This window comes from Sorghum bicolor, chromosome 7 (assembly GCF_000003195.3).
Source record: "Sorghum bicolor cultivar BTx623 chromosome 7, Sorghum_bicolor_NCBIv3, whole genome shotgun sequence".
In the NCBI taxonomy this organism is placed as follows: domain Eukaryota; kingdom Viridiplantae; phylum Streptophyta; class Magnoliopsida; order Poales; family Poaceae; genus Sorghum; species Sorghum bicolor.
The window spans coordinates 58404174-58431419 of NC_012876.2; the positions used below are offsets into that span (position 1 = coordinate 58404174).

At 43.0% G+C, this 27246-nt stretch overlaps 3 protein-coding genes across 3 annotated transcripts; all 3 read left to right on the forward strand.

Annotated features, from left to right (window-relative positions):
- On the forward strand, nt 10851-12313 carry LOC8080654 (zinc finger protein 8). The gene has a single exon (XM_002444433.2). The coding sequence runs from the start codon at nt 11132-11134 to the stop codon at nt 12107-12109; it is 978 nt and encodes a 325-aa protein (XP_002444478.1). The 5' UTR covers nt 10851-11131; the 3' UTR covers nt 12110-12313.
- LOC110437362 lies at nt 16439-18612 on the forward strand. Its single transcript, XM_021465803.1, has 6 exons — nt 16439-16603; nt 16740-16940; nt 17021-17293; nt 17360-17581; nt 17671-18007; nt 18092-18612. Exons 2-6 carry the CDS (start codon nt 16740-16742, stop codon nt 18523-18525), a joined length of 1467 nt encoding a protein of 488 aa, XP_021321478.1. The 5' UTR covers nt 16439-16603; the 3' UTR covers nt 18526-18612.
- Nucleotides 23722-26181, forward strand: LOC8083511 (protein EMBRYO SAC DEVELOPMENT ARREST 3, chloroplastic). Its single transcript, XM_021464407.1, has 5 exons — nt 23722-23944; nt 24182-24255; nt 24940-25117; nt 25589-25681; nt 25864-26181. The coding sequence occupies exons 1-5, from the start codon at nt 23827-23829 to the stop codon at nt 25992-25994; spliced, it is 594 nt and encodes a 197-aa protein (XP_021320082.1). The 5' UTR covers nt 23722-23826; the 3' UTR covers nt 25995-26181.

Genomic DNA, 27246 nt, shown 5'->3' on the forward strand with positions numbered 1-27246 from the left:
CGCTAAAGGATGCTGCGGAGCAGAGGAAAAGAGCAACGGGGCTGAGGTGGGAGGAGCGAGATGAATTCCATCGGCGTGGCGTTTTCGGTCGCAGAAACGAAGAAACTCGATGTCGGTCGCGGGGGCGCTCAAGAGGACGAGTCGAAGGGGTCGCGCGCGTCCACGTCGCGCGGTGACGCGGCCAGCAAGCAGCTGCGTGGCGGTGGGGCGCGCGCGCGGCTCTGCCCGCTCTGCGGCCGGCGGGACAGAGGAGCCCGTGATCCGGATCACTGTAGCGAGCCCTATCCAACCAATTTTGTGGTTTTGCGAAATTCGCCCAAATTTTGAACTGAAGACAAAATTCCACCAAAACAAAAGTTATTCAGAATTTTACAAACTACAAATCTTCTTTTGGTGACCAAAGCCAATTCTGGGTGGAAAATGACGAATTTGACAAAACAGTTTGAATTTCAAATCCCAAATTGGGGAAATTCCAATTTTTGAATTGGGGCAGATTAGAATTTCCAAAATTACTTTTAATTTTTCCAAACAACTTGAAAAACTCCCAACATGAAAGTTGTTCAACTTTTTGAGCTCTACAACTTTAATGTTGGTCACTTTTCAAAATTCCAAATAGATTTTGAATTGGAGGTTCAATTTGGAAAAGGGGACACTTTCTGGAAATCTGTATTTTCAAAATTACTTTAAATTTTGTATTGAAACTTAAAAAACTCAAAACACCAAAGTTGTACATCTTGACAAGATATACAACTTTGCTTTTGAACTTAACTTCAAATTTTGCTTGGTTTTTAAATTGTGAAAAAGAGGGCAAAACTGGGGTTCAAAAATCAGGGTTTCCCCCCCCCCCCCATTTTCTCGGAAATCTTTCACCCTAGGGATTATACAACCAACACAAGCATCACTTCACAACATAAGCACACTTTACTTCCCTAAGCACAAGCAATCAAAATAAACTTGTTTTAATTTGATGCATAATAATGTGCTTAACAAATATGCTTTGCAATGCTTATGATGACATGATCCAGTTTTAGTATCCGTAACATCCGGGATGTTACAATATTAAACGTCAATAAACAATAATTTGCATCAAAATAACCCTAAGTACCATTAAAGACATGTGCGTTAACTTAAATTTGCAGTTCTATTCTACATCGTCATCTGGTAGAAATAGAATCAGAAAAATATATACATGCCATACTTAAAAAAATCATCTTATTAATTTTTTCGTTGGTCCTAATCAAATCAGATAAGATATATTTAGTTTTCAGCAGAAACGACATTAAATATTTACTAATACTTATTCTTAACTGGTGTATGCAGTAAACCAAAAAAAAAAAGAACCGGTAGAGAAAAGCACTGAAGAAGCAAAAAATTATTTCGCCCATTACATTTTTCGGCCCAACTTAATTAGCACATTGCATGCCAACAGGATTTAAACCTGGGCCTGGGGACGAAAATTACTTAAAGGGGCGCGAGCTCCTACATGCCAACCTGCTGTTGTGTCACCACCGGCAATGCGGAATATATAGAGGGCAAAATTTTTTGGATTTTAACACTGTAGCACTTTCGTTTTTATTTGACAAACATTGTCCAATTATGGAGTAACTGAACTTAAAAGATTCGTCTCGCGATTTACAGATAAACTGTATAATTAGTTTTTTTATTTTTATCTATATTTAATGCTCCATGCATGTGCCGTAAGATTCGAAGTGATGGAGAATCTTGTAAAGTTTTAGGTTTTTAGGTGTATCTGAAGAAGTCCAGAGTCCGGATTAGTTAGGATCCTGCCTTGCAGGGAATTGTCAATGTGATGCTTTCGATTTTCACTATCGTCGTCTCAAAAACTTTTTTCATGGCCCGACATGAAGAAATTCGTTCATACTGTGTTATCCTCTTGCACCATATGTCAGCAGGTTAAACCGCACCGTACGTGCTCGCTATCCTGACCTCATCATTACTATAAGAATGATTTTATAAGACATTCTTTCCGCAGAGGTGGACACACATCTAGATGAGAGAAGTTTAGATGAGAGAAAGTTTTAGCTAACTAAATTTAGCGAGATATATCCATATAAAATAACTGTAGAGACAAAGTAAAAGGATCATTGTTATATACCGAGTATAACTTAGTTGCTATATAGATGAGCTGACTTGTTTTACAGCTAAACACTTAATTACAAGTATTTTATTGGACTCGCTCTAAAGTCTAAGGCTGTCTCCAATGGGAGACCCATTTGGGAACCCAAACCCAAAATGGGTCTCCAACACAATACCTATAGCCTCCAACAGAGTACCTATACAGAAGACTCATTTTGGGTATCAAGAGAGGCATAACCCAAATTTGGGTATCCTCTCTCCTTGAGACCTATTTGCAGAGAGTGTTGTCTTTTAGGTCTTGTTGTTGGAGAAGACTAAAAATAGGTATGGAAACTTTTACCTGTAGCGCTACCCAAAGGACAAATGGATATTGTATTTTGGGTAACAATTGTTGGAGATAGTCTAAAGGTACACTACTTTGGCAAAGTGACCTTGTATGCTGGGGAACTACTCTATAACTAATCATTGATGGCCCCAGGCATGCGTCAAGAAATATCAATAAAGCCCTAAAACATGAGACAAGCAGCACTGCAGCCGGCCGCTTCAACACGGTTGACAATGCACAAGACGAAGACCTCGGTTGGAGGAGAGCAAATGGAGAAAGGAGAAAGAAACAAGGCCTTGTTTAGTTCACGAAATGAAAAGTTTTCAGCTACTGTAGCACTTTCGTTTGTTTGCGGCAAATATTATCTAATCATGGACTAACTAGGGTTAAAAGATTTGTCTCGTAATTTACAGGTAAACTGTGTAATTAGTTTTTATTTTCGTCTATATTTAATACTTCATGCATGTGTCATAAGATTCGATGTGACGAGGAATCTTGAAAACTTTTTTTAGTTGAACTAAACAAGGCCCAAGTCGTGTGATGAGTACGACGGCCAACATCCTCCCAGAAAATGCTTCTCGCACGCACTCGCATGCACAGCGCGGCAGCAGAACTGCATGCAGCATGCTACTAGGGCTTTGTTTAGTTTCGAAAAGTGAAAAGTTTTGGGTACTGTAGCATTTTCGTTTGTTTGTGATAAATATTATCCAATCATAAATTAACTAGGATCAAAAGATTCGTCTCGTGATTTACAGCTAAACTGTGTAATTAGTTTTTATTTTTGTCTATATTTAATGTTTCATGCATGTGCTACAAGATTCGATGTGACAGAGAATCTTGAAAACTTTTTGGTTTTTAGGGTGAACTAAACAAGCCCTAGACTGTAACGACTGAGGGCACTCAGGCCAGTCTCAGTGCATAGTTTCATGACACAGTTACCAAGACTATAAACTAGGTAACCGAGCCATAGGAGTTTCATGGGGATGAAACTCTTCTCTCATCTGATGAAACTCTTTCATTTAATGATCCTGCCAAGTCAGCAATTTTGCTTATGTGGCACCCTATTTAATGTGCATGACACTCTCATGAAACATGCATTGAGACTGGCCTCACAATGCAGACTCTATCATAGAGTCTAAAGTTATTTATTACCTCGAACAATGTGGACTTGGAGTCTAAATAAGACTTGGAGTCTTATTTTTTCTACATCTTTTTCAATAAATATGCTGCCACATCAGCAAAATACTATAAATAATATGTAATTAAGTGTCTTGGACTCTGTGATAGAGTCTTGCATTGTGAGTGCCCTGACGACCTCTCCCACTGCTCCAGAAAATGGCAGAGGTAAAAGGATGGGGTCTTGTCGAGAGATGAAAAGGCTAGCGAGAGCCGAGATCAGTGTCCAGTTTATAATTAAGGCCTGGTTTAGTTCAAAAAAATCTATAAAATTTTTCAGATTCTCCGTCTCATCGAATTTTGTGGCATATGTATAGAGCACTAAATATAGATAAAAACAATAACTAACTACACAATTTGCCTGTAATTTACGAGACGAATCATTTGATCTAGTTAGTCCATGATTGGACAATATTTGTCAAATACAAACGGAAGTGCTATAGTACTCATTTTGCCAAAAAATTTAGAACTAAACAAGACTTAAGACACACAAATGTGCCTGAGTGCGGTCTCTAAAATCATAATAATTTAATAATTTATTTATTTTCTATATTATACTTTTACAATTATAAATTTATATTCATGGATAGTATATTGATTGTAAATTTAATTATATCAAGTTTGCATTGAAAAATTGTTGATCAAACGATAGATTAAAGATTTATCTAGTTGTGCACGGTCTGAACAACAAAGCTAATATACAACCTACTTTTGGTTATATGTATTCATTTTGGTGTTTGTAACGGCTAGTTTTTAGGGTGAGCTCTACATATACCCCCTCCATCTTGTACATTATATATGCCTCTCTTGGCACGATGAAGTTCTAACTACAACATTGGGCATCCAAGAGAGTGCTTTGACCTATTGAAGTGATTGAGATTTTCTAATTAAAGATTAAGGATTCCATTAGTCCTCAGTGAGTAGCATGCGTTCATCCGTTCTTCTTATTAGGCTTGCGTTAGGTCAAATATGAGAGCTCATGTTTGTTACTCTTGGTGATTGGCATCACCTAGTTAGACTGCATGGTGATGCTGAGGACCTTGGTGATCTCTTAATGGCAATTGTGAGAGACCTGAGTCATTAGAGTACACACCAATTGGTGATACATCGTTTCAGAATGGGGAAGGATCAACCACTAGAAAGCACTTAGACCTCGCGCGAATAAAGGGGGAGCAATGACCATGCACAGGTGCTCCAACGAGGACTTGTGGAGTGCCGACTCTCTACCTCGAGAAGTGCTTTGTTCATTTCCTTTATATTACGCATTTACTTTCTTGCAATTTATATTCCTATATATAATTGTCATGCTAGTGTAGGGTTGGAACTAGGGTGTAAAACTTTGCGCTGTAGATGTAGACATCACTTATTAGACACATGGGTGAAGTGGGCTAAGGCCTTGTTTAGTTCCCAAAAAATTTTGCAAAATTTTTCAGATTCTCCGTCACATCGAATCTTTAGACGCATGCATGAAGTATTAAATATAGACGAAAATAAAAAATAATTAGACAGTTTAGTCGAAATTGATAAGACGAATCTTTTGAGTCTAATTAGTCAATGATTGGACAATATTTGTCAAATACAAACGAAAGTGCTACAGTGTCGATTTTGCAAAAAAATTTAGAACTAAACAAGGCCTAAACGGTAAGTTTAGGCCTTGTTTAGATACACCCAAAAACCCAAAACTTTAAAAGATTCCCCATCACATCGAATTTTGCGGCACATGCATGGAACATTAAATATAGATAAAAAAGATAACTAATTACACAGTTTATGTAAATCACGAAACGAATCTTTTAAGCCTAGTTGCTACATGATTGGATAATGTTTGTCAAATAAAAACGAAAATGCTACAATGTCAAAATCCAAAAATTTTTTGAATCTAAACAAGGCCTTAATTTCTCTGTGCGTAACTTTAAGTTGGCCCAATACCCTTGCTCTTTGGCCGGGCATGCATCATATTGATTCATTCACCTGCCACAGCAGGCCATGCTGGCCCGAGGCGCCGTGACTAGTGCAAGCGAGTGTTCATGACCGGATTAATAAATAGAAATTAAACATAAAGCAACTTCAACAGTTTGTTAAAACTTATTTGGCAAATCTATAATTTTGTCAAGTCTCAAAACCAAATGCCAAGTGAAAAAAGAGGTTTTCATTGCTATTTCGGCTTGGCAAAAGAACTTGACATCCTAAGATTTTTGCCAAAATCACAAAATTGAGCCTTCAACAAGTTGGCAAAACTAGTTGGCAAATTAGGATACACGTGATGCCAAGCGATGGAGGACTTGACATATTTGCCAAGTGAAGGGGGAATTTCGCCAAGCTCAGAAAATTGCCAATTAGTTTTGCCAACTTGTTGGAAGCTGTTTTTTTATAGTTTTGACAAAAATTCTAGAATGCCAAATACTTTTAGCAAATTGTTAGAGTTCAGCCGACAAGATTGGCAAGGAGAACCAAGGTGCCGTAGTGCAACACTGCAACATCGTGCACGACACACCAATATCGCTATGTTCGGTAGGAACAAGGGTAAACCAATGTTTTAAATAGCGGGCTATAGAAAATAGCGTTTCCTATCCTAGACGCTATTTGCGCTGTAGCGAACGCTATAGCGGCGCTATAGCCCCGCTATAGCGGCTGCTGTACACAGCAGCGTGCTGTAGCTATCCACGCTATAGCGAGCTATTTATTTGGAAACAGGCAAATTATATAATAGACAACAACAAGTTCAAGCAACCATCATATTTCACAATCACAAATCACAGGTGTTTCACAGTATAAATGTTTAATACATAACTAACTCATAATCATAATGCATGACTGTATAGTGCATAACCACAAGTGCATAAGCACAGTACAACAAATAAGTGCATGACAACATGATCATAGATAAACAGCAATAGCGCGCAAATAGCGGCGCTATGGCGCTATTTCAATTTAGCGGCGCTAAAGCGCGCTATAGCGCCAAAAGCGCTGATAGCGTAAAAATGAGGTATAGCTTCGCGTCGACTTATTCTGGCTCCTATAGCGACACTATAGCGCAAAAATAGCGCGCTATTTAAAATATTGGGGTAAACACAGGCAATGCGTTGTGCATATTGTGAAGTCGACATGTATATATGTGGTGCTTATATATATATATATATATATATATATATATATATATATATATATATATATATATAACGACACAGACGTTTCTTTTTCTTTAGCTGAGTTTGATAGTAGATACTCTCTCTAGCCTAGAATATAGTGCATTCTACAAATTTTAAGATAAATTAAGAACATAAAAGATGTATGTACCCTAAATAGACACTATTCATCAACGTGATTAATGGTGATTGATTGGTAAATAGAAAGTATTTAATGTAAAATTAGTTTTTATCCTCTAGAATACATCATATTTGTGGAGAAAAGTTTGAATACACTATATATATTACAGGATGGAGAGAGTAGATAATAATAATGGTAGCTTAGCTCGAGGCATGTATCAGCGTGTTAAAAGTATAAATAATTAATTCTAGCAGTCGCGTTATTTGCGTGGATCTCTTGAAAAAGTAGGATAATTGTTGCTACATACTGTAGCTAGGTGCATGCATTTGAGTTGCGTCCACTGCTGGATGCCTAACTGTCGGATATATATACACACTCGTACAATTACATTGACGTGCTACTTTCATGCATGTGATGGAACGTATCTTGCACCACTGTACCTAATATTACACATAAAGTGCTAGACCTATAGTATGTCAGTTTGTCGATCGTGCCATCCATCCACGCATCCATGCACAGTACTAGCGACGCTATCGAATCAATGGTTTCCCTCCCCAGTTCCATCATCGCATCGCGTCGGCCGGCCGTCTTTCCTAGACGACGACGACCGCCGTAGGTGGCGGCAGCATGCAGAATGCTACTACTTGCTACATCATCATATCATGTGTTGGATTTGACGACGCGAAACACCAAGACACAGCGCGTGTTTTTGGCCGTGGCTCCCGGGCGCGATGCGACCCATCCCTTTCGCGAACCCCCACCACCACCACTTTACAGTCATTGGAACCACAACGACAGCGAGTAGTCGATCCGCTCCGCCCGCGCGCCCGCCCGGCGTGACGGGCGGATCCGCGTCGTCGATCGCCCGGGTGGCGCGCGCTACACATGCACGCGGCTGTGAGGTCGTGGGAACCACCAGCCTACGACTTGAGGCGCGGAGCCGCTGTGCTGGGCAGCAGTGGAAGAGCCGATCCGCGCGGGCGGCCGCCGTGCGATCACTTGACTTCTCCAGGTGATGCGTGACGGATGGGATGCGCCGGATCGCGGGACGGGACGGGGCCGGGCGCGCCTAGTAGTGTCACTGTTTGGTCCCGTCTCTCGCACCACCACACACGAGGTCCCGTTCTTTCCCGGGAACAGGAGCGCGTCGTCAATCAATCGGCAGACCAGACGGTCGTGTCAGCAGGCCCGGGTGTTTTCTAGTACTCGCATCGGTGTGCCTCATGGGTGTACTGTACTGGTGTGTGGTGCGAGACGGAACTCCTAGTACTAGTACTGCTTGTCGCTTCATCAGTCCAACTAAATTCAGTTTGTACCGTGTGTCGATTGTGCAGACGCCGTGTACCCATCTTTACATTCTCTAGTACGCCGCTAGCTACTCCTGTGATTTGTGATTAGTGTTCTTCCCACCTACTGTAGCTAGTACTATAACCTTCTTTTAAGAGCCTGGGACCATCTCTAAATTAACTTGCAAACCTGCTCTTGCGTTGCAACGGAAATCCAATACATAAAGGAATCAAACTCCGTATCATCATCCCATGGATGTAACGAATTCGTATTGGAATTGGACCTATGTTTAGTAAACACAAGTTATCCTAACATATATAAGTACATAGGTCATAAATTCAGGTCACATACGAATAGCTATATATTTAGGTAGCTATGAGGAGATGAAATAAAAAAAACCTTTATTATTAAGGAGGACAAAGTCATCACACCTCTCACTATAGCATAGCTACAGCTTAATAAATTATGATGTTTCTTCTGAAGTAATAAATACAGAAAAATACTAAGACCTATATGACTAATATAAAGCCTGACTATAGCTTACAACCACAACAACAACAACAACAACAACAAAACTAATAATTCGAACCAAGCACACTTCATGCCTGAAATAGAAGATATGTAAATAAAATTTAGAGAAAATAAAAAGCCCAATACAAGACCGTCCTATCCCTCGCTGGTTGAGATGAACGTAGCAGTTTGGCTGTTATTTTTCCTAATTATTGGTTGGTTGTTTTGAATCACACTAAGTTTTAAAAAAATCTCAAAATTTCCTACCAAAAATCAAAGAAATGAGGTGGTTGAAGACCCACAGTACAGTTTTTGAACTCTGGATTTCGAGAGCATCTCCAAGAGTGTCCAATATTTCTTCCGAATCCACGATTTTTGGGAAGAATGAAAAAAATCCATCTCCAACAACACCCAAACTCACCTCTCAATCTTTTGGCACTTGGGAAAAAACCATTCTTACACATAAAGATATTTTTTCCCCTAGCGTATAAATCGGTCAATCTAAAGATGGAAGGACATGGAAAAGATTAAAGAGTAGGAAAATGTTCATGATGCAAATGTACAAGAGAAAAAATATATAAAAGTGGCTAGGATAATTTAGAAATACTTGGAGATGACCTTCTTTATTCTTGATGTATAGGATTCTTAGATTTTAGGAGTAGATTATTGGAAACCTTTGGAGATGAGCTTCTTTATTCCTCCCAATACTTTTTTGAGAGTTGCAAATCTTCGTGTTTCTAAGAAAAAAATATTGGGTACTCTTGGGGATGCTCTATATTTTAGGATGATGGGAGCAACATAATCGCCATGGGAAAGAAGGTAGTACTTGCCCAAGAGATTTTTTTATCTCTAGCATGTTAGGAATGATTCGATTATTGCTTTGAAAACAAGGATAATAAGGAACCCCTTTATGATTGGATTTACTATATCTCCGTCTGTCTCTAAAAAAAGAGTCATTATCGCTTCTCAAAAAGTCAACAACTTTTAACCTTGACCAAATACATTTAACAAAATATTAATATTTATGGTATATAATTAGTATCATTAGGTAGATCGTTGAATATACTTTTATAATAAACTTATTTGGAGATATAAATGTTGCACGTATTTTCTATAAGAATCTAGTAAAAGTTAAGAAAGTTTGATCAGCATGATTCACATAGAGAGTTATTTTTAGAGACGGACGGAGTATATGTACTCCCTTCATCCTGTAATATAGTACACTTAAGCAACTTAAGCAGTAAAAAAATTATACCAAATACACAAGAGATTTTAGGAAAACAAGAGATAGTTTTGCATTATATGGTAGCACAAATTTGATATTTGTCATTTATTAACCAATCTCCACATGATACTGTTTGATTAGAAAATGGAGTAAGGGAATATGTGTGTTTTGTATTATCTTTTATTTTATCGTAAAATCTATAAAATACACTATATTACATTACATGATAGATAGAAAGGGTGTAATGATTTATTCGTGTGGAACTTCAAACGAATTTGAATTTTGAAATCTAGCACGGGGTGGCATGCAGAAACAGAAGCATGCACAGATTAACACATATACCACTACACATAAGGACACTCACAATGCAAGACTCTATCACAGAGTCCAAGACAATTAATTACATATTATTTATGGTATTTTGCTGATGTGGCAGCATATTTATTGAAGAAAGAGGTAAAAAAAATAAGACTCCAAGTCTTATTTAGACTCTAAGTCCACATTGTTCGAGGTAATAAATAACTTTAGACTCTATGATAGAGTATGCATTGTGAGTGCCCTAAGGGCACTCCCAATGCAAGACTCTATCACAGAGTCCAAGACAATTAATTATATATTATTTATAGTATTTTGCTGATGTGGCAGCATATTTATTGAAGAAAGAGGTAGAAAAAATAAGACTCCAAGTCTTATTTAGACTCCAAGTCCACATTATTCGAGGTAATAAATAACTTTAGACTTCATGAGCAGGACGTAGGACCACGAGTCCACCACACATACACACCACACTTACGTTGTTGACAACCCTACAGCTACATCGATCCCCCTCCAACACACACACACACACACACAGCTGGTCCCAAACAGGAGAGGAGGTGACGACGACGTCCCCACAGCTGTGCACTGCAAAGCAACACACGGCCGGCCGGCCCCTCCTGACCTGCTCGCCTTCCGACTCCAATCCATCGCATTCCATTCACCCCATATCCTGCAATAATAATATTCTAACCTCGCTCGCCGCAATCCATGAGGAGCTGAGGCAGGATCGATCGGAGCAACCAAACGTCGCCTCCAAACGCGCACTAGCGGCGCGCGGGCGCGGCACCTACCTTTCCTCCATCACTTCGCCTTCCTCTCCCAATCAAACCCTAACCCTACACCCCTGCCTGCCTGCCTGCCTGCCTGCTGCTCCCCACCATCCCATCCCTAGCTAGCTACACCACCGAGTCGATCGATTTAGCAGGATGAGCCAGCGAGATGCGCATGACGGCGGGGACGACGACTACACCACCGGCCGCAGCGCGGGCGCGGCCGCGAGCATCGATTCCTTCTCGCAGCTGCCGTTCATCCGCCCGCAGAAGCAGCACCAGCAGCCGCCGCCGCGAAGCTCCGCCGCCGGGACATCATCCGGCATCCGGCTGTTCGGCGTCGACGTCCCACCGGACGCTGCTGCCCCGGGGCCGGCGGCCTCCCCACGCGCCGACGTCGTGGAGGAAGAAGATAGCTCCGTCAACGAAAGCACCGCCAACGCCAACGCCGCTGCCGAGCCGGCGGCAGGCAGTACTGACAGCGGCGGCGGCGGCGGAGGAGGAGGAGGGACCCGGAAGTTCGAGTGCCACTACTGCTGCCGGAACTTCCCGACGTCGCAGGCGCTGGGCGGGCACCAGAACGCGCACAAGCGGGAGCGGCAGCACGCGAAGCGCGCGCAGTTCCAGACCGCCATGGCCATGCACCACAGCCAGTACTACTACCCGCACCCGGCAGTCCCGGACCCCGCAGCCCACCTCTACCCCGCCTTCGCAGCTTACAGACACCACCACCGCTTCACCGCCGCGCCGCCGCCGCCGCCGCCGCACTACCCCTCGTGGGCGGGCGCCAGCCGGTACTACAGCGGACCCGGGTCCATCTCGCAGCCGATCAACGGCAGCCCGGTGACGCCGTCGTCCGGGCTGTGGCAGCAGGTCCCCACAGGCGCCGCCGGCATCGGAGTGGGGACTCCGGCTCCGCCGTTGGCCGCGCGACGTCAAGAACAGCCCTCCGTTCAACCACTTCCGATGATGATGCTCGGAGGCGAGGAACCAGCTGTGGTGGTGCGGGGAGCTGGCTCGGCGCCCTTCTCGCCGTCGACCTCCTCCTCGTCATCGTCGGCTTCGCCTCATGAGCGCCGCCCCGCCCCGCCGGAGTCTAAAGAGAATAATGTGAGTTTGGATCTGAGCTTGTAGTCGCGAGAAATGACAGTCGATCGGCCACAGACTTAAAATTGCTCGTCTTTTACGAAACAAAATTGAGTGCCCTCTTCTTTTTTTTTTTTTGGCCTCCTCTCCTATGCATGCTTGCAATTGTTCAGTTCAGCTTGGTGTTCAATCAAAGATAACAAAACAAATGATTCTCTCTCAACTGTTTATCTGCACTTTTCGAATTGTTCAGTTCCTTTTGAGCATTTCTTTTAGCTCAAATTTCGTATACTGAAAAAATTAAAGGGGTTTGAGTAATTTTATAATTTTAGAACTTGTGCTATCCATAAACATAGGCTTTGCCGAAGTACATTCGGAACTCCGCATGATGCACTTCTCGAAAGATTTGAACTTCTTGTGCGTTAATTAACCTGCACCCATTTAAGATATTCTATAATTCAGAAATCAGTGCATTCATTTCAAAATCCAAACTTCCATGATTTATGAATTCGAATATCATGCCTTATTCTGCGGTGGTGTTGATTTCGCTTTGATAAACAATTAAAATGGTCATTTCACTAAGCTGTGAGGGAAACGAGCATACATGGAGGCTTTTGGAGCGTGTGGCGCTTTGTTTAGCAAGCCTTATTCTGAAATTATAATATGTTTATTTGATCGTCAGGTTTGAAAGTATTATTACTTTCTGAATGGCTACTTATATTAAATGTTTAATCATCTATATATCAGGCCCAGTACCTTCGGAAAAGAGCATGTAGTCGTATTTTCTTATACTGTTAAACACCGATTGACTGTCAACAAATTGCTAGTGAAAAAATTCGGAAAAGAGAAAATCATGAATTTGGTTTTGGCTACTGTAACACTTTCGTTTGTATTTGAAAATTATTGTTCAATCATGGACTAACTAGGCTCAAAAGATTTGTCTCGCAAATTACATGTAAACTGTGCAATTATTTTTTGTTTTCGTCTATATTTAATATTCCATGCATGCCTCCGAAGATTCGATGTGATAGGAAATCTTAGAAAATTTTGAAAACTAAATCAGGCCTTACCTTCTTCGTGGTCGTTCTGAAGTGCGTAAAAACAAACTTTGGTTGTGTCGTCTGCCAAAAAGAAGGGGATGGGACCACTGATGAAAATATTCACTTTTGAGGTTTCTATTTTAGTTATTAGTGGCACCTTGGATGATGGTGAATGACTCTTAATTATCTTGCATGTTGAGTTATATACCTTGGATGATGGTGAATGACCCTTTAGGCATGCTGAGCTAATGATATATATGTTTACATGATGGTGAATGACTCTTAATTATCTCCCTTTAATTCACTACCGTGTACCATGAAACCATAAGATGCAGAACTTGGGTATATGAAATTATATAAACATTCTTATGCATCCCAACAAAAACTGCAATCTGCCTTTAAGGAAAAGTCTGGAAAGCTGTTGTTCAATAATTGCATATTTCTTAAAAAGAGTGCAGCAGTAGTAGAATAATCATTTCATCCATCATCGTATATGGGAAAGTCAGACAATTAAGCCAACTTTTGAAGCTTTTGAATCATATACATAGGACACCTGATTACTTAAACAAATCTCTCTTTAGTGCTCCTTATTATCAGATGCTAGTTTTGAATAACAAGCAGCTAGGTGCAGTGCAGCGAATATATAGGTCTACTAGCTAGCTAGTACAAGCTATTGCATTTCTTGCATGTACCCTATTCAAAGTTGGAACTTTCTATTTGTACTTTGTATTCTTTAGATAGTTTTCAATCTCTCGAAACATACTTACCATTTGAGTTTTGAGTCTATAACTAATGGAAATGCAATGTTGCGCCATATTATAAAACAATATGTACAATAAATCATGGAATTACATTTATGAGCAGTATGCATGTTAAGAGTTTAGTACTGCCAATTAATATTAGTTATCAGCATACTCCCTCCATACCTACAAAAGAAGTCGTTTAGGACAAAGACACGGTCTCCAAAAACTAACTTTGACTCCTTGTTTTTATATAAATATTTATCAAAAAGTGGTATATGTACTTTTATGAAAGTATTTTTCAAGACAAATATATTCATATGGTTTTCATATTTCCAAATTCAATAACTTAAAAGTTATTCAAGATTTATATTCTCAATGTTTGACCCAAATCTTGTTCAAAACGACTTTCTTTATGGGTATGGAGGGAGTATATTGGGTATCATGTACTTCCTTCAGTCATAATAATACTCATGAGTTTTATTATTATGACCGAAGGAAGTACATAATTTCATCTAGGTCGTCTGCCCTAAATCAAACTATCCTTAGTTTTAATTTTGACTATTAAAATATCAAATATCAATGACATTACAAAATGATTATACAATATATACTCATGAAGAATAAGAATACTTATTTAACAATATATAACTATTTGTATATAAGATAATATATTTTTTATAAGTACTCCTATGGCTACTCAAAGTGGGACACTTCTAACAGTCGAGTCGGTCAACTCGCACATATTTCCCATGTCATTTAAGAAATAGCACAAAAAGAAAAGTTTACAATGGCCTAACTCTTTAATTAAGACCTATTTTGGGGCTCACATCCTCTCTCTTCTCCCCAACGACCTGTGTCGATCATTCATTCCACACTGCCAGACTAGTTGTTCCAAGCCGCCACGGCGCCACCATTGCTGTCAAGATGCCTGTGAACTAGCCTCTCCCTCTCAAGCACATTATCGAGGCCATTGAAGCCACAATTTGAGACCGCATGTTCAAGCCGTATGCACGAATTAGCTCATGGTGTGCCCTAAAGTATGCGGCGACATGGTTGCCCATGGACGTGTTCACACCACTGGACATATATATGTGAGGTGACATGTTTTGCTCATCCATGGATGCGTGTAACAAGGTGAACTTTTTATTGTGAGTGTGCTCCATTCGGTGACTACATCAAGGCTAGCATCCCAAGCATGGATCCACAACATCTGAGATGGGCAAATGTAGCTTGTCAACCCATGTTTACACTATGACTAGTGGAGTGGCAGTGACGAAGAGCTTGCACATGGATGGGGCAATGAGATCTTCGTTAGTTTGTGTGTCAATGTGGTTTTCGGTACGGTGGCACGAATAGACAAGGAAAATAGAAGCGAGAGAGCGAGACACAAGGAGGGGGATGTAAGAGTGCGGGCCTAAGAATTGCATCGTTATTAGTCCGAGACTAGCATGGTAAAAGATACCTTTTATCCCTCCTTGTCCTCATCTTCTACTTTTCCATGTATAAGCAAAACATTGAGCTAGATTTTTATGAGCTAGCTAGCTAGTGTGTAAAGTAAAATGTTGAGTTGAATCTATATGAATTAACTAATATGTAACCGTGTCTTTTAATATTGGAGACCATATCAATGTCCTAACTTTATGTCAAACATGGGACAGCTGGTTGGAACAGTGGCGGAGCTAGAACAAATCTGAGGGGGGTGCAATTGCCTTGTGGGTGCGTAGACTTTTATAATAAAGGTACGAATATGGTGAAAATTTAGACATAATCACTTGTTTTCAGTTTTTTTGTGGGTGCGCCTGCACCCAGCAGCTCCTATATACATCCGCCCATGGGTTGGAAACCGTATAGATGCTGAAGTTTGAGAAAGACGAAAGCAAGCTATTAGATACTACTCGGGAGTTGCTTAATTTGTGACTTATTGTCAGAGGCAAATTGTCTCGCACATTTGTAGCGTAATATACTTATAAATCGGTTCAAATGAAAATCCCATGCGTGACCGTATCTAAAGGTTCTTAACGAACAACTTGTTGGATTTTGTGTGTGTGTGTGAGAGAGAAGGGAACCGCCGATGGCCAGAGAGGCGGCTAAAATTCGCTCTGCACGGTGTTGCAGATCCGGTCAGGATGGCAGGTGTTGCTCACGCAAACCGCCAAGAAAGTGATGAAATACACGCACACATATAGTAGCACTGCTAGTACTTTATACTGCTCGTCTGCACCACTCGATAACCAGAGAGGGGCCGCTCGCTTGCTGACGCTACACGAATTTTTTTTTATTTTTAGCCCATTTTTAAAACAAATTTCAATTTTGACACGTTTTTGAAAAAAATTTCAAATCTAGGCCGTTTGGCCCCGCCACCACGCACGGCGGGGCAAAATCACTGCACCCCGCCATGCATGGTGGCGGGGTACACCCTGCCACGTGTACGTTGCATGGCGCCGGTTGCTGACGTGTGGTGACGTGGACCCCGCCGTGGATCATGGCGGGGTAGGGGTACCCCGCCGTGGATCATGGCGGGGTATGCCCGTGCCCTACTTAACCGGCCGAACGGCCATCTTTCTCTCATTTCTCTCCCTCACTCAGCCCGAGGGTCTTTCTTTCTCTCCCTCTCTCACACCCGAGCTCCGCTCTTCTCCGGTGCCCCTTCGCGTCGTCCTTCACCCCCATTGCCCCGCCTCGGCGTCCCTCTCCGCTGCGTATTCCCCACCTTGTCGTTCTCCACGGTTGTTTTTCCGGCCACCCCTCGTTTGGAGAAGGTAAATTTCTTACAACCTTTACGTTTTCATAGTTTAAATAACATCAATTGTTTATTTTTAATATGTTTAGTAAGTCTCTTGTTACGTTACTTTGTTTAGTTATGTGATTTGTGTTGAATTATTTTCGCGAATTTAGATGGAGGACTCGTATCGTGAGTCGATTTGGCGAAAAAAGGGTCGTCCTAGAGAGTTGTACCCCGATGTGTCTTGCAAGGATGCCCCCGTGCCTCCAGAGGAACCTATTCCTAACTGTGATTGTGGACATCCGGCACACGTGAGCCAGTCGAGACATCCGGATACTGCGGCACGTTGCTTCTATACTTGTTATAGTTATAGCGTAAGTCACTGTGCCCTTTATTTTTCTTATTGGTTTTTTATGTTTTTATTCCCCATGAGACAATCGAAACTCTTTTGCAGCCCTACTTCCGGTGCTTTTTCTTCCAATGGATCGACGGGCCGGACAAGTTTGACCCAAGAATTCTGCTTTTCTACCCCGGCGTTGATCATTGCAAACGTGAGTTGTTTACTCGCTGGGTTCCGCCCCCCCCTAACCCTCCTCCTATGACGGAGGAAGAGAAGGCCGTCGCCTCTGCACTTCGGCTCGAGGATCCTCCGAAGTGTCATTGCGGAGAACAAGCCGTGATAAATCCACAGAATGAACTAGAGTTTGTTTGTCCTCTGCGGCGTGAAGTAAGTTTTGATTCAATCTTAAAATTTCAGTTCGTATATGTGTGTTTTAATGTGTTCTTTTTGTAGGATCGTGGTTTTCGAAAGTGCCGTTTCAAGGAGTGGATCTATGGTCCAAAGAGCCATTGGCCAGAGCCTGAGAAGCAGGAGGAGGTTGTAGAGTGGAAGAAGAAGCGAAGGTCTATTGCGCCTCCCGTGATGTGCAAATGTGGTGTTGAAGCTAGCTACGGCCTAGTTCCTTCAGGTCTTGGGATTGGCCACTTCTGTGGCCACATGATCGACTATGATGAGGTTTGCTAGGACTGTGCACATTTAGTACTACTATACTCATATATTTGTTTTTGTACGCTAACTTTGTATTCATATATTTCCCGTAACAGAGCACTCAGAAATGCAAATGGGAATCATCTGATGATGTGTTTAAGTTCAAAGATGAATATAAGGCAAGAGTAGCAGTTCGCAAGACGAGAGGTTATCCTGCAAACTACGTCACTGATTTTGTGAAGGACCATAAGAAGAAAATGCTTGCATTCGCCCAGGAGTTGCGTGTTCGTAACCCTGCGAGTATTGCATGGAAGAAGTGGTCCGAGGAGAGGGAAAAGGAGATAGAGGAGTACCGTGCAAGCAAGGCTGAAGAGCATGCAAGGAAGGCTGCGGAGGAGGCTGAGCGAGTTGAGATGCAATGCTTGAACGATACTATTGCCTCATTATGTGCTAGTGAGTCATTTAATTTTTGAAAGTGAAACTGTTTGTTTCTCTGAAATGAATATGTTATTAATTCTTTAAATTTTGTACTTACAGAGATTGGATGCACCGGAAACTGGCAAGCAGATGTGGGCCGTGCTAAGTACGCGGAGAATATGATATTAGGGCGGGACGGTGCAGTTGGTGGCACTGCTAGCCGTCCGATTGTGGTCGAAGAGGAGGCCGAGGCGGAGGAAGACGACGACACCGGAAGGATAGGCGACCTCATTCGTCTTGCCGAGGAATTGGGGTACCCTGAGGAGAAGCATGACCAGAAGACATCGGTCTACCACTCATGGTGGCCAACAGACATGACCGAGGAAGAGGGACAGTTATACTCTCAGGCGGCAGAAGAGGCGGAGGCAGCTTACTACGAGAGACAGGCTAGTGAGGCCAAGGCAGCGGAGGCGAGCATGGGTAAGGAGGCTGTAGTGGACGATTGGGAGTCCGAGGACGAGTTGCTTACGCAGTGGTGCACGCAGTTTGATTGATGTGGTAATGTATGTGAGTGGCTTAGGGATGAGACTTTTGTACTATGAAACTTGTCATGTAATAATTTGTACTCCGACGTATTTCAATTTGATCGCTCCTCGCCAAAGTCCACAGCTGTCCGAATGGTTAAAAAGATTTTCTAATATGTTTAACTAATATAACAATTAAACTTGACACCGGAAGGATAGGCGACCTCATTCGTCTTGCCGAGGATAGGTGCTATTTTTTTGTATAATATTTAAAAAGCAATAGAGGAAGTCACTTTGATTAGTGCCATGATAGGTACCTGGGGTTCTGGCCAATTTCTGGCTACCCCGCCATGGATGGGGGCGGGTTAGGGGTACCCCGCCATGGTCCATGGCGGGGTACCCCTAACCCGCCCCCAGCCATGGCGGGGTAGCCAGAAATTGGCCAGAACCGTTGCTGCAGTGTCTTTGTTCGGTTTTTGTTAACCGATTGTCCTGGTTCGCAGCTGGTTTGGCAAGACTGAGATTTTTACGTAAATACCAAAGATACTTTAGAACGAACAACTTAAACAATTCTCACTAATGCTTAAAAAAGGTACATCAAATATCTAGAAATATGTCAGTTACCAACGTGCTGGAAATAACAATATGTCACAGGTACTACATGACAAGTCCCAACTGCTAAACAGGTATAATCTAATCATCGCCAGGGGTGTAGCGGTTTCGCGGCTTCCGTCGCCTCCTAGGATTGGTAGGCACCACGTTGCTTGTCCACCCCACGTCCGTGCGGTCTCGCCGCTGCCTCTCGCGCTGCCGCCTATGGATACGCTCCATCTCCTGTGTGGACGAAGTACCCTGCAAACAAGCACCCTAATGAGCAATTTTAATTTTTGAATCATGCAAATATAGAAAAGTAAAAGCACAGCATAGGCACCTGGTGCTCGACGTGTGTGTACTCCTCCTGTGTGTACTCCACCCCCTGTGTGTACTCCTCCGGTGTGTACTCCACCCCCTGTGTACCAATAGGAGCACCGCCTAGCTGTGAGGTACCCATCTCCTCGTGACCGGTGAACTCCCACTGTAACTAAGTACAGTACTACCGAATTTATTAACTATTTTACTAACTAAATTACTATATAATAATAGTAACTAATAACTAATTATTAATTACTAATCACTAAATCTTAATATCTAATTACTAATTACTAGGTAACTTATATGTAAACACACTAAACATTATTAAATAATAATAACTAATCACTAATCACTAAATAACGCTACTAATATTAAATAATAATATTAACTAAAAACTAATTACTACAAAACTAATATCTAAACAAAGTTTAACTTTAACTAATAAAAATAACTAATACAAAATGTAAAATAATAATACTAAATATGTAATAATATGAGTTTAAATAAAAAAAATACCTTCACAACAAGGCGGCCGGATGGGGCAGGGCGCGGAGGCCGGGCAGCAGCGGCGTGCCGCGGCGCGGCAGCGGGGCGCGGAGGCCGTGCGCGGCAGCGGCGGCGCGCCGCGGGGGCGGGACGCGGCCGTGCGCCCAGAGCGACGCGGCCGCGGCGCGCGGCCGGGGGCTGGGGGCGTCCGCGTGAGGGCGTGCTCGGCGCGGGAGGACGTGCGCGGCAGGCGCGGGGGCGGGGTTGGGCGCGAGCGCGGCGGCGGCGCGGGCGCGGAGAGGGCGGGGCGGCGGCGCGGGCACGGCAGCGGGGCGGCGGGTGCGCGGGGTCAGCGTTAGGGTGTGGGCAATGTGCGGGTCGGGCCCCGGTTTTCTTCTGACAGGGGGTAACCCGCCACGATGCGGGGCGGGGTGCGAACCCGCCATGATCCGCGGCGGGGAACCCCTACCCCGCCACCAGCTACGGCGGGGTCCACGTCAGCCGGCCCCGCCCATCTGGGCGCCACGTGGCGCTTCAACCCCGCCGCCATGCATGGCGGGGTGTAGTGGTTTTGCCCCGCCATGCATGGTGGCGGGGCCAAACGGCCTAGTTTTGAAATTTTTTTCAAAAGCGGCCTAAAATTGAAATTTGATTTAAAAATGGGCTAAAAATAAAAAAAAATTCCGCTACACGTACAGGGGGCACAGAGCGGATGAAATACTACACGTACTGGTACAGTGGTACTGTACATGTGCGCAGTAGTAGTAGTAGTAGTATACGATGACGAGCCGATCGAGCACACAGGCCCTGGCACGCGATTAATGCCACCACCAACGCACTACTGTTGTGTACCGCTACTGCTCTACCGTTTACAAACACACATAGACATGGGGCACACTGCCAGTGTACGTGTACCAGCAGCTGCCATAAACCGCCGGACAGCCCCGGCAGCAGATCAGGGGCAGGGCAGTCGCCCTCGCTCTGCATCTGCGATCCTGCATGCATGGCAGGCAGGCAAACGGACGGACGTCCGGATCCATGAATCGATCGGCAGGTGGCTATTGTGCTTGTGCCCAGCCCACAAGTACATACACACGCTGGAACTTGATCTCAGTGGAATGTAGATGTGGGGGGGGGGGTTGGAAATAGATGCGACTCCTATGCATGACTCTCTCGACTGTGGTGTTTGATGGTTCAAAAATATGATCTATTTAAATGCAATCTTGATCCATCGTTTGCATGGCATGCGTGAACTCTTTTCCACAAGTTTTGCATCCATGGCACGTAGGTAGGCGTGAACTCGATCTCACCAGGGCAGCCGCGCGTGGCACCTCGCGTAGGTAGGTGTGTGCCTCCGTGTATGGGAAAAGTGACGACGGGAGCAAAAGCTCTGGGGCACCGTGCATACAGCTCAGAATTGCGTCTATGTGTTATTTCGAACTACTAGCACAGAACACAGATAGGTGGGGATGGACGACACCCGTCTCTGTAATATGGTCGCCTCCAATTAGATTCGGAGTTTCAATAGATCCATCTATGATATGCGCAATAATATAGACAGAAAAACAATTAATAGTCGTCTCTGATGATACTATATATTGTACCATACATCATAGAAGACATAGATGCATGGATGTTTACCGAAAACTCGTTTGTGATGTTCGTAACATCAAATACGGGCCTAGTTGAAGCTCACCTATCATATGACGCTCACCTACGAGGGCACCACCGCGTACATGAGCCACAGCTACACCGACCCCTATATATGCTATCGATGTGTGGAGCTTTTTTTTTTTTGGATTGATCCGATGTGTGGAACCTAGGCTTCACCATTTTGGAACTCCTCATGGGTCGGCCTGCGCCAAGCAGAAGCCCAAGCACCGCTCATGTGTGAGATCCCTAAAAATTTTTAGAGCACTCACAATACAAGACTCTATCACAAAGTCCAAGACAATTATTAATTACATATTATTTATGGTATTTTGCTGATGTGGCAGCATATTTATTGAAGAAAGAAGTAGAAAAAATAAGACTCTAAAAGTCTTATTTAGACTCTAAGTCCACATTGTTCGAGGTAATAAATAACTTTAGACTCTATGATAACGTCTGCATTGTGAGTGTCCGAGCATCTCCAGCAATACTACCTAAAACAGACTACCTAAATGTCTGTTGAGGTACCCACCTATTTTTATACTACCTAAATTTTGCTTCTAACTCCAGCAATACTACCTAAATCATGGCTCCCAAATTCAGTTTAACAGCCAATGACATATGGAGCCCACATGTCATCCCTTTCCTTATTTCTGTTGCCATTGATGAACTCGACAGTAGCGTGGAAGGGATGGGGCACCGACGGGGCAGACCAGTAGCGCAGCGGGTGAGGGGATGGGCTTCAACGGGGCGGAGCACCGCCGGGGGGCGCCCACAGGCTAGAGGATCGACTGCCACTATGGAGAGAGAGAGAGAGAGAGAGAGAGAGGAAGAAAGTAGTGCTGCTGGGGAGAAGCACCGCCGGGGAGGGCCGCCGCTCGGGGAGGGCGAGGCGCAGGTGCGGGTGATGTCGGGTACGAGCACGTGGGGATGAGAGAGATGAAGGGACATATAGGTAGGCACTTTTGTTGGCCCAATAGATCTAGTAGTGGGAGGAAAAATTTGTTGGGCCAATAAATTTAGGTAGTCAGTCTGTTGGAGTGCAGTTTTTGGCCTCTACTACCTACATATAGGATAAGTAGTCTGTTTAGGTAGTCTGCTCGAGATGCTCTTTTATATATGGCGTATAGCCAAGGAATGGGCACTTATAAAAGTTCCGAGGAACTCTACTGGGTTGAGTACATCTATTCTTAAACATCACAAACGTATTCAAAGAGCAATTTGCACGTTTAAAATAGTCATTGTCATAGACAACAGAGTAAAATCAAGTCAAGAAGAACGGTACGTTTAAGAATATGTTAAGCAGTAGAGTTATTTTTTGTTTCTTTTTTTTTTGTCTTACTTTTTGGTTTGTTCTCCCTCCTGCCCTCCCTTTTGTAATCCCTTGTAACTTTGTGTTTGTGCTTTAATAAATTATTATATTGTAGGGACTTTGGTCCCTCCAGGATTTTTAAAAATAGTATCTATTAAAACATGTTTATCTTGTTGGATCCAGTAAATTACTCGCTCTCTACCCTCTAAATTATAAGAAATTTTGGCTTTATTTTGTGGTAACGGATCTAGTGCAAACTCATCTCCCGTGTAAACTGTGCAAACTCTAATGTGGATCACAAGATGTTGATCCAAGCGGCGCGGAGAGATTGAGTAATTTTGCACTTAACCACTCGCTCTTAATCACACTTTTACAAATCTCTCCTTCCACATCTCTCATGTGCCCCTTGGATCAACATAATAAAAGCAATGCATATAGAAAAGATAAGGATGAGAACGACTCTTCAAATAAATACTCGTAGTTCTTCTCTAATATAATTTAATAAACTAAATATACCATTTTTTCCCTCATTTTTTTTAGTTTATATGACCACAGCCTGCAACCGCACGCAGCGTTGGATCTCCGCGGATGGGCCTCGTGGTTCTCAGCTCAAGTAAAAGCCCACACCGGCGTGTAGTAACACCAGCCCAATGAACCAGGAGGCTCGGCCCAGGTTAACAAAGCAGGCCGCAACTCGCATTCGCTCCGAGCTACCAACCGATGCGGCCGGGTCCGAGCGCCAGCACATGGGCCTCCGGGCCCGAAATGGAGATGTATGCATGGTCGCCAGCCCAATAATGTAATGGCCCAAGTTCGCCTCGCGAGTGGTGACATCATGCCTGGGTCTGAACTCTGGGGTCCGGTCCGGACTGGACCCGGATATTTTTCGCCTTCCCCCTCCTCCCTCCCTATCTCCAACACCGCAGCCGCTCGCGTCCCCTCCTCTTCTGGTCCTCGAGCGAGCAGTGCCAATGGCGGGCGCTGGTTGCCATTCGCTCCTCTCGCCGGCCTCACCACTCTCGCCTGCGCTCTTCTCGCGACACCGAGCGGCCGCCGTCGGCGGAGCAGCCTGCCGGGCGGGTAATAAAGGTGAGAGAGCTTTTCTTTCTCTCTACTGGAAGTCTGGAACGTGCTCGCTCTGCTCAAGAATGGCCGGCAAATCTGCAGGGTTCGGCATTGCTTCCCACCCTGCAATATCTTCTCTAGCAGATACAGGACAAATAATGCCTAGTTTGCTGTTTATTTTTAGAGTGACTCTAAAAATAACAGCCCTGGTTTTGAGGTCGACGCTAATACCTTTCTGTTCTTGGCATGCTTGTGCTTCAGTGCAATCGCAGATCAGGTGTCTTGCCAAGGATGAGGATTCAAAGGGATGCGCAGACATGTCCAAGGGCAAGACTGTGAGTGTCGCCTTCTGATGTCCAGTTTAATTAGTAAAGTTTGCTAAACATGTGCCCAACTTCAGTAAACTGAATACAACATTAGTAATGTTCAAGACAAGTCCTCCCTTTCTCAGTGCTTTCTCTGCCATCTCTACAATCAGAGCTAAGAAGGGATGGATAAGAACAGGGAGCATGATTTCATATTATGAGTAGTAGTATGTGGTAGCCATGTTGGTTACTCTAAAAATATATATTTAGAATCTGTACATTTTTGTCATTGATTTTTTAGTAGGGAGCATGATTTCATATTATGCGTGTATATTGTAGCCATGTTCGTTACTATAAAAATATATTTAGAATCTGTACATATTTGTCATTGATTTTTTGTGTCTTATTTAGAAGAACAAACTGAAGAAGCATCTAAATATGTGTTCAATTGAAACTACCAAACATCCTAGATATTAGTGGTTTTGACCTATATGTCCCTATTATGTTGTTTGAGCGTTGTGGGTGGGTGTGACCATTGCAACCATACTCCTGTCATTGAGAAATAGATTGAGATAGATAATTGTAATTGCTCCAGAGGTTGTCTTCATGATCCTCAATATGCATCTCTGTTATTTTATTTAGCATTATTTTTCAGCAGCATTTCACTTATTACCTTTCCTCAGCAAGTGTTCTGACGCACCATCTACTATGCAGGATGAAGAAACTACACCCTCATCAAGACGAAAATGCCTTGTCTGTCTTGGTGCTGTTACCTTAATTAGTGCAACAGGACCAACACTTTGTACACCAAACGGACTCGCTGCAGATATGAACAAGCCTGGGATACAGAAAGCTGTTTGCAGGAACTGTAATGGTAGCGGTGCTGTCATATGTAAGGGTCTCGCGACACTTGTTCACTGTTTCTTCTTGATGTCGAATGACTTCATCACTTCAAAACACCTAGTCCTACCAATAGAGCATTTACCTTCATCAATAAGAAATGGAAGCTATAGAACCAACAATTTTTGTTCATTGGAATAGTTAACAACTTGCAGTATGCCATTTATATGCTAATATAGTGAGTCATGCTCTGCAGTTCTCATTTCACCTCAAGTACCTATCACAATTTATTAGTTAATGTCTACTAAGAAACAACAGCACTTCTAGTTTTGAGGGGCTAACTGGAACAGTATTCTTGGCACAAATGAGTTGATGAAAGCTTATCCAATTTATGTAGCAAATGGTACTTTTCTGTATTTGTATGGAAGTGAAGTTTCATGTCAGGTGCTTCAGTCTTGGCAAAACTACAAACTTATTACTCCATTTTCCTTGGAGTGATAATAATTCAGTTTCATCTATTCAGGTGACATGTGTGGTGGCACAGGAAAATGGAAGGCCCTCAATCGAAAGAGGGCAAAAGATGTTTATGAATTCACAGAGTGCCCAAATTGCTACGGTATGTTTTCTGCCTTTCTAGTGTTTATTTTAAGACGGATGCCCACATCCGTAGAATATTCAACAATTTTACACTTTTATATTTATGAACACACAACATATCGTTGGTGTATATTTGAACATTTCATAAATTTTTTATGTCCATTGGTTTTCAATAATTAATCATGCTGCGGATGTCATTAGGCCGTGGGAAGTTGGTATGCCCTGTCTGTCTTGGAACTGGCCTGCCAAACAATAAGGGACTCCTACGACGCCCAGAAGCCAAGCAGCTGCTTGACAAGATGTACAACGGCAAGATACTGCCAAGGTCGTAGCTCACTCTTCAGTCTTCACCACGCCAAGGATTTTGTTTGTAAGTAGGAATGACATTTGATGATTTGAATCAACGTAGCCCAAGTAGAGTGTAAAATTTTTGTTAGCCGTTCAACAAAGATTATATACACACATATGTATGTTTGTAATGACCTTTTCTAATCTATATATACCAGAAAGTCAAAGCAAGATTGATGTGCTCGTCCAATAGGGGAAAAACAAAACCCAACCAAAAACTAATGGCCTACACATTGTCGGTTCAGAAGAAATGAAATCGATGCTAGAAGTGTTGGACATCGGGATGCACAGACCGCACGAGAGGACGGTGAATGCATGATAACTTATTCCAAGATCGCTATCGGCAACGTACAGCGCTGAATGTGCTACGGGAAGAAGCACATCAGAGACTCTAATTTGTTGCCTTTCTTTCAAGATGCAAAACAACCGCCGTGATAATAACAAAGACAAACAACGGAAAACAAACTACATCGAGCAGAAGGAAGAGATCGATCGATCCGGTCCGGGGCCTCAGAGACAGTTTGGCAAATGTGATGCATCAGAAAAATCAGATGGTACGGACAATGTATCTCCAATCATCATCGGCCCCCGAAACAAGAAAGCGAAAACTTTTTCAGAAACATAAACAAGAGAGCGAACGCGCATTAGAGTCATCCACACCACAAGGGGAGGCGATGGCTTTGGCTTCTCTCACCGTATCGACCAATCAATCTTTGGACATGGCGGAGCGGCGGAGTATGGAACGGCGGCCTGCAGCTGCAGGAGAGGGGCACGGTGGCGGCTTAAATAGTTAGTACTGTCTGTGAAACCCTAGCTACAGTACACGCCTACACTACCCTGTTGGGCTTTGATTTAGGCCTGTGATCTCTGAGTGTGGGCTTCTATGAGAACGGAGATTACGGCATCCTCCGGCCCAGAACGAAGCCCAGCCAGCACAGAACGAAGCCCAAGCTCCCAGTTTGACCTAAATCAAACTCAGAGATTCATCTCGTGAGATTGTGACAAATATTATCCAATTATGGACTAATTAGGCTCAAAAGATTCATCTCGTGATTTACAGACAAACTGTGTAATTAGTTTTTGTTTTTGACTATATTTAATGTTCCATGCATGTGCCGCAAGATTCGATGTGACAGGGAATCTTGAAAAATTTTAAGTTTTTGGGTGAAGGCCTTACTTATTTACCTATTTGGCCTGCATATCATGACCTACAACGCCGCCGTCATGGTCAGTTTT

Coding starts and splice junctions, on each gene's coding strand:
- LOC8083511 (XM_021464407.1), top strand. CDS start 23,827: ATGGCGGGCGCTGGTTGCCATTCGCTCCTCTCGCCGGCCTCACCACTC. Junction 23,945..24,181: donor CTGCCGGGCGGGTAATAAAG/GTGAGAGAGCTT, acceptor CTTGTGCTTCAG/TGCAATCGCAGATCAGGTGT. Junction 25,118..25,588: donor TGGTAGCGGTGCTGTCATAT/GTAAGGGTCTCG, acceptor TCATCTATTCAG/GTGACATGTGTGGTGGCACA.
- LOC8080654 (XM_002444433.2), top strand. CDS start 11,132: ATGAGCCAGCGAGATGCGCATGACGGCGGGGACGACGACTACACCACC.
- LOC110437362 (XM_021465803.1), top strand. CDS start 16,740: ATGGAGGACTCGTATCGTGAGTCGATTTGGCGAAAAAAGGGTCGTCCT. Junction 16,941..17,020: donor ATACTTGTTATAGTTATAGC/GTAAGTCACTGT, acceptor ACTCTTTTGCAG/CCCTACTTCCGGTGCTTTTT. Junction 17,582..17,670: donor ACATGATCGACTATGATGAG/GTTTGCTAGGAC, acceptor TTCCCGTAACAG/AGCACTCAGAAATGCAAATG.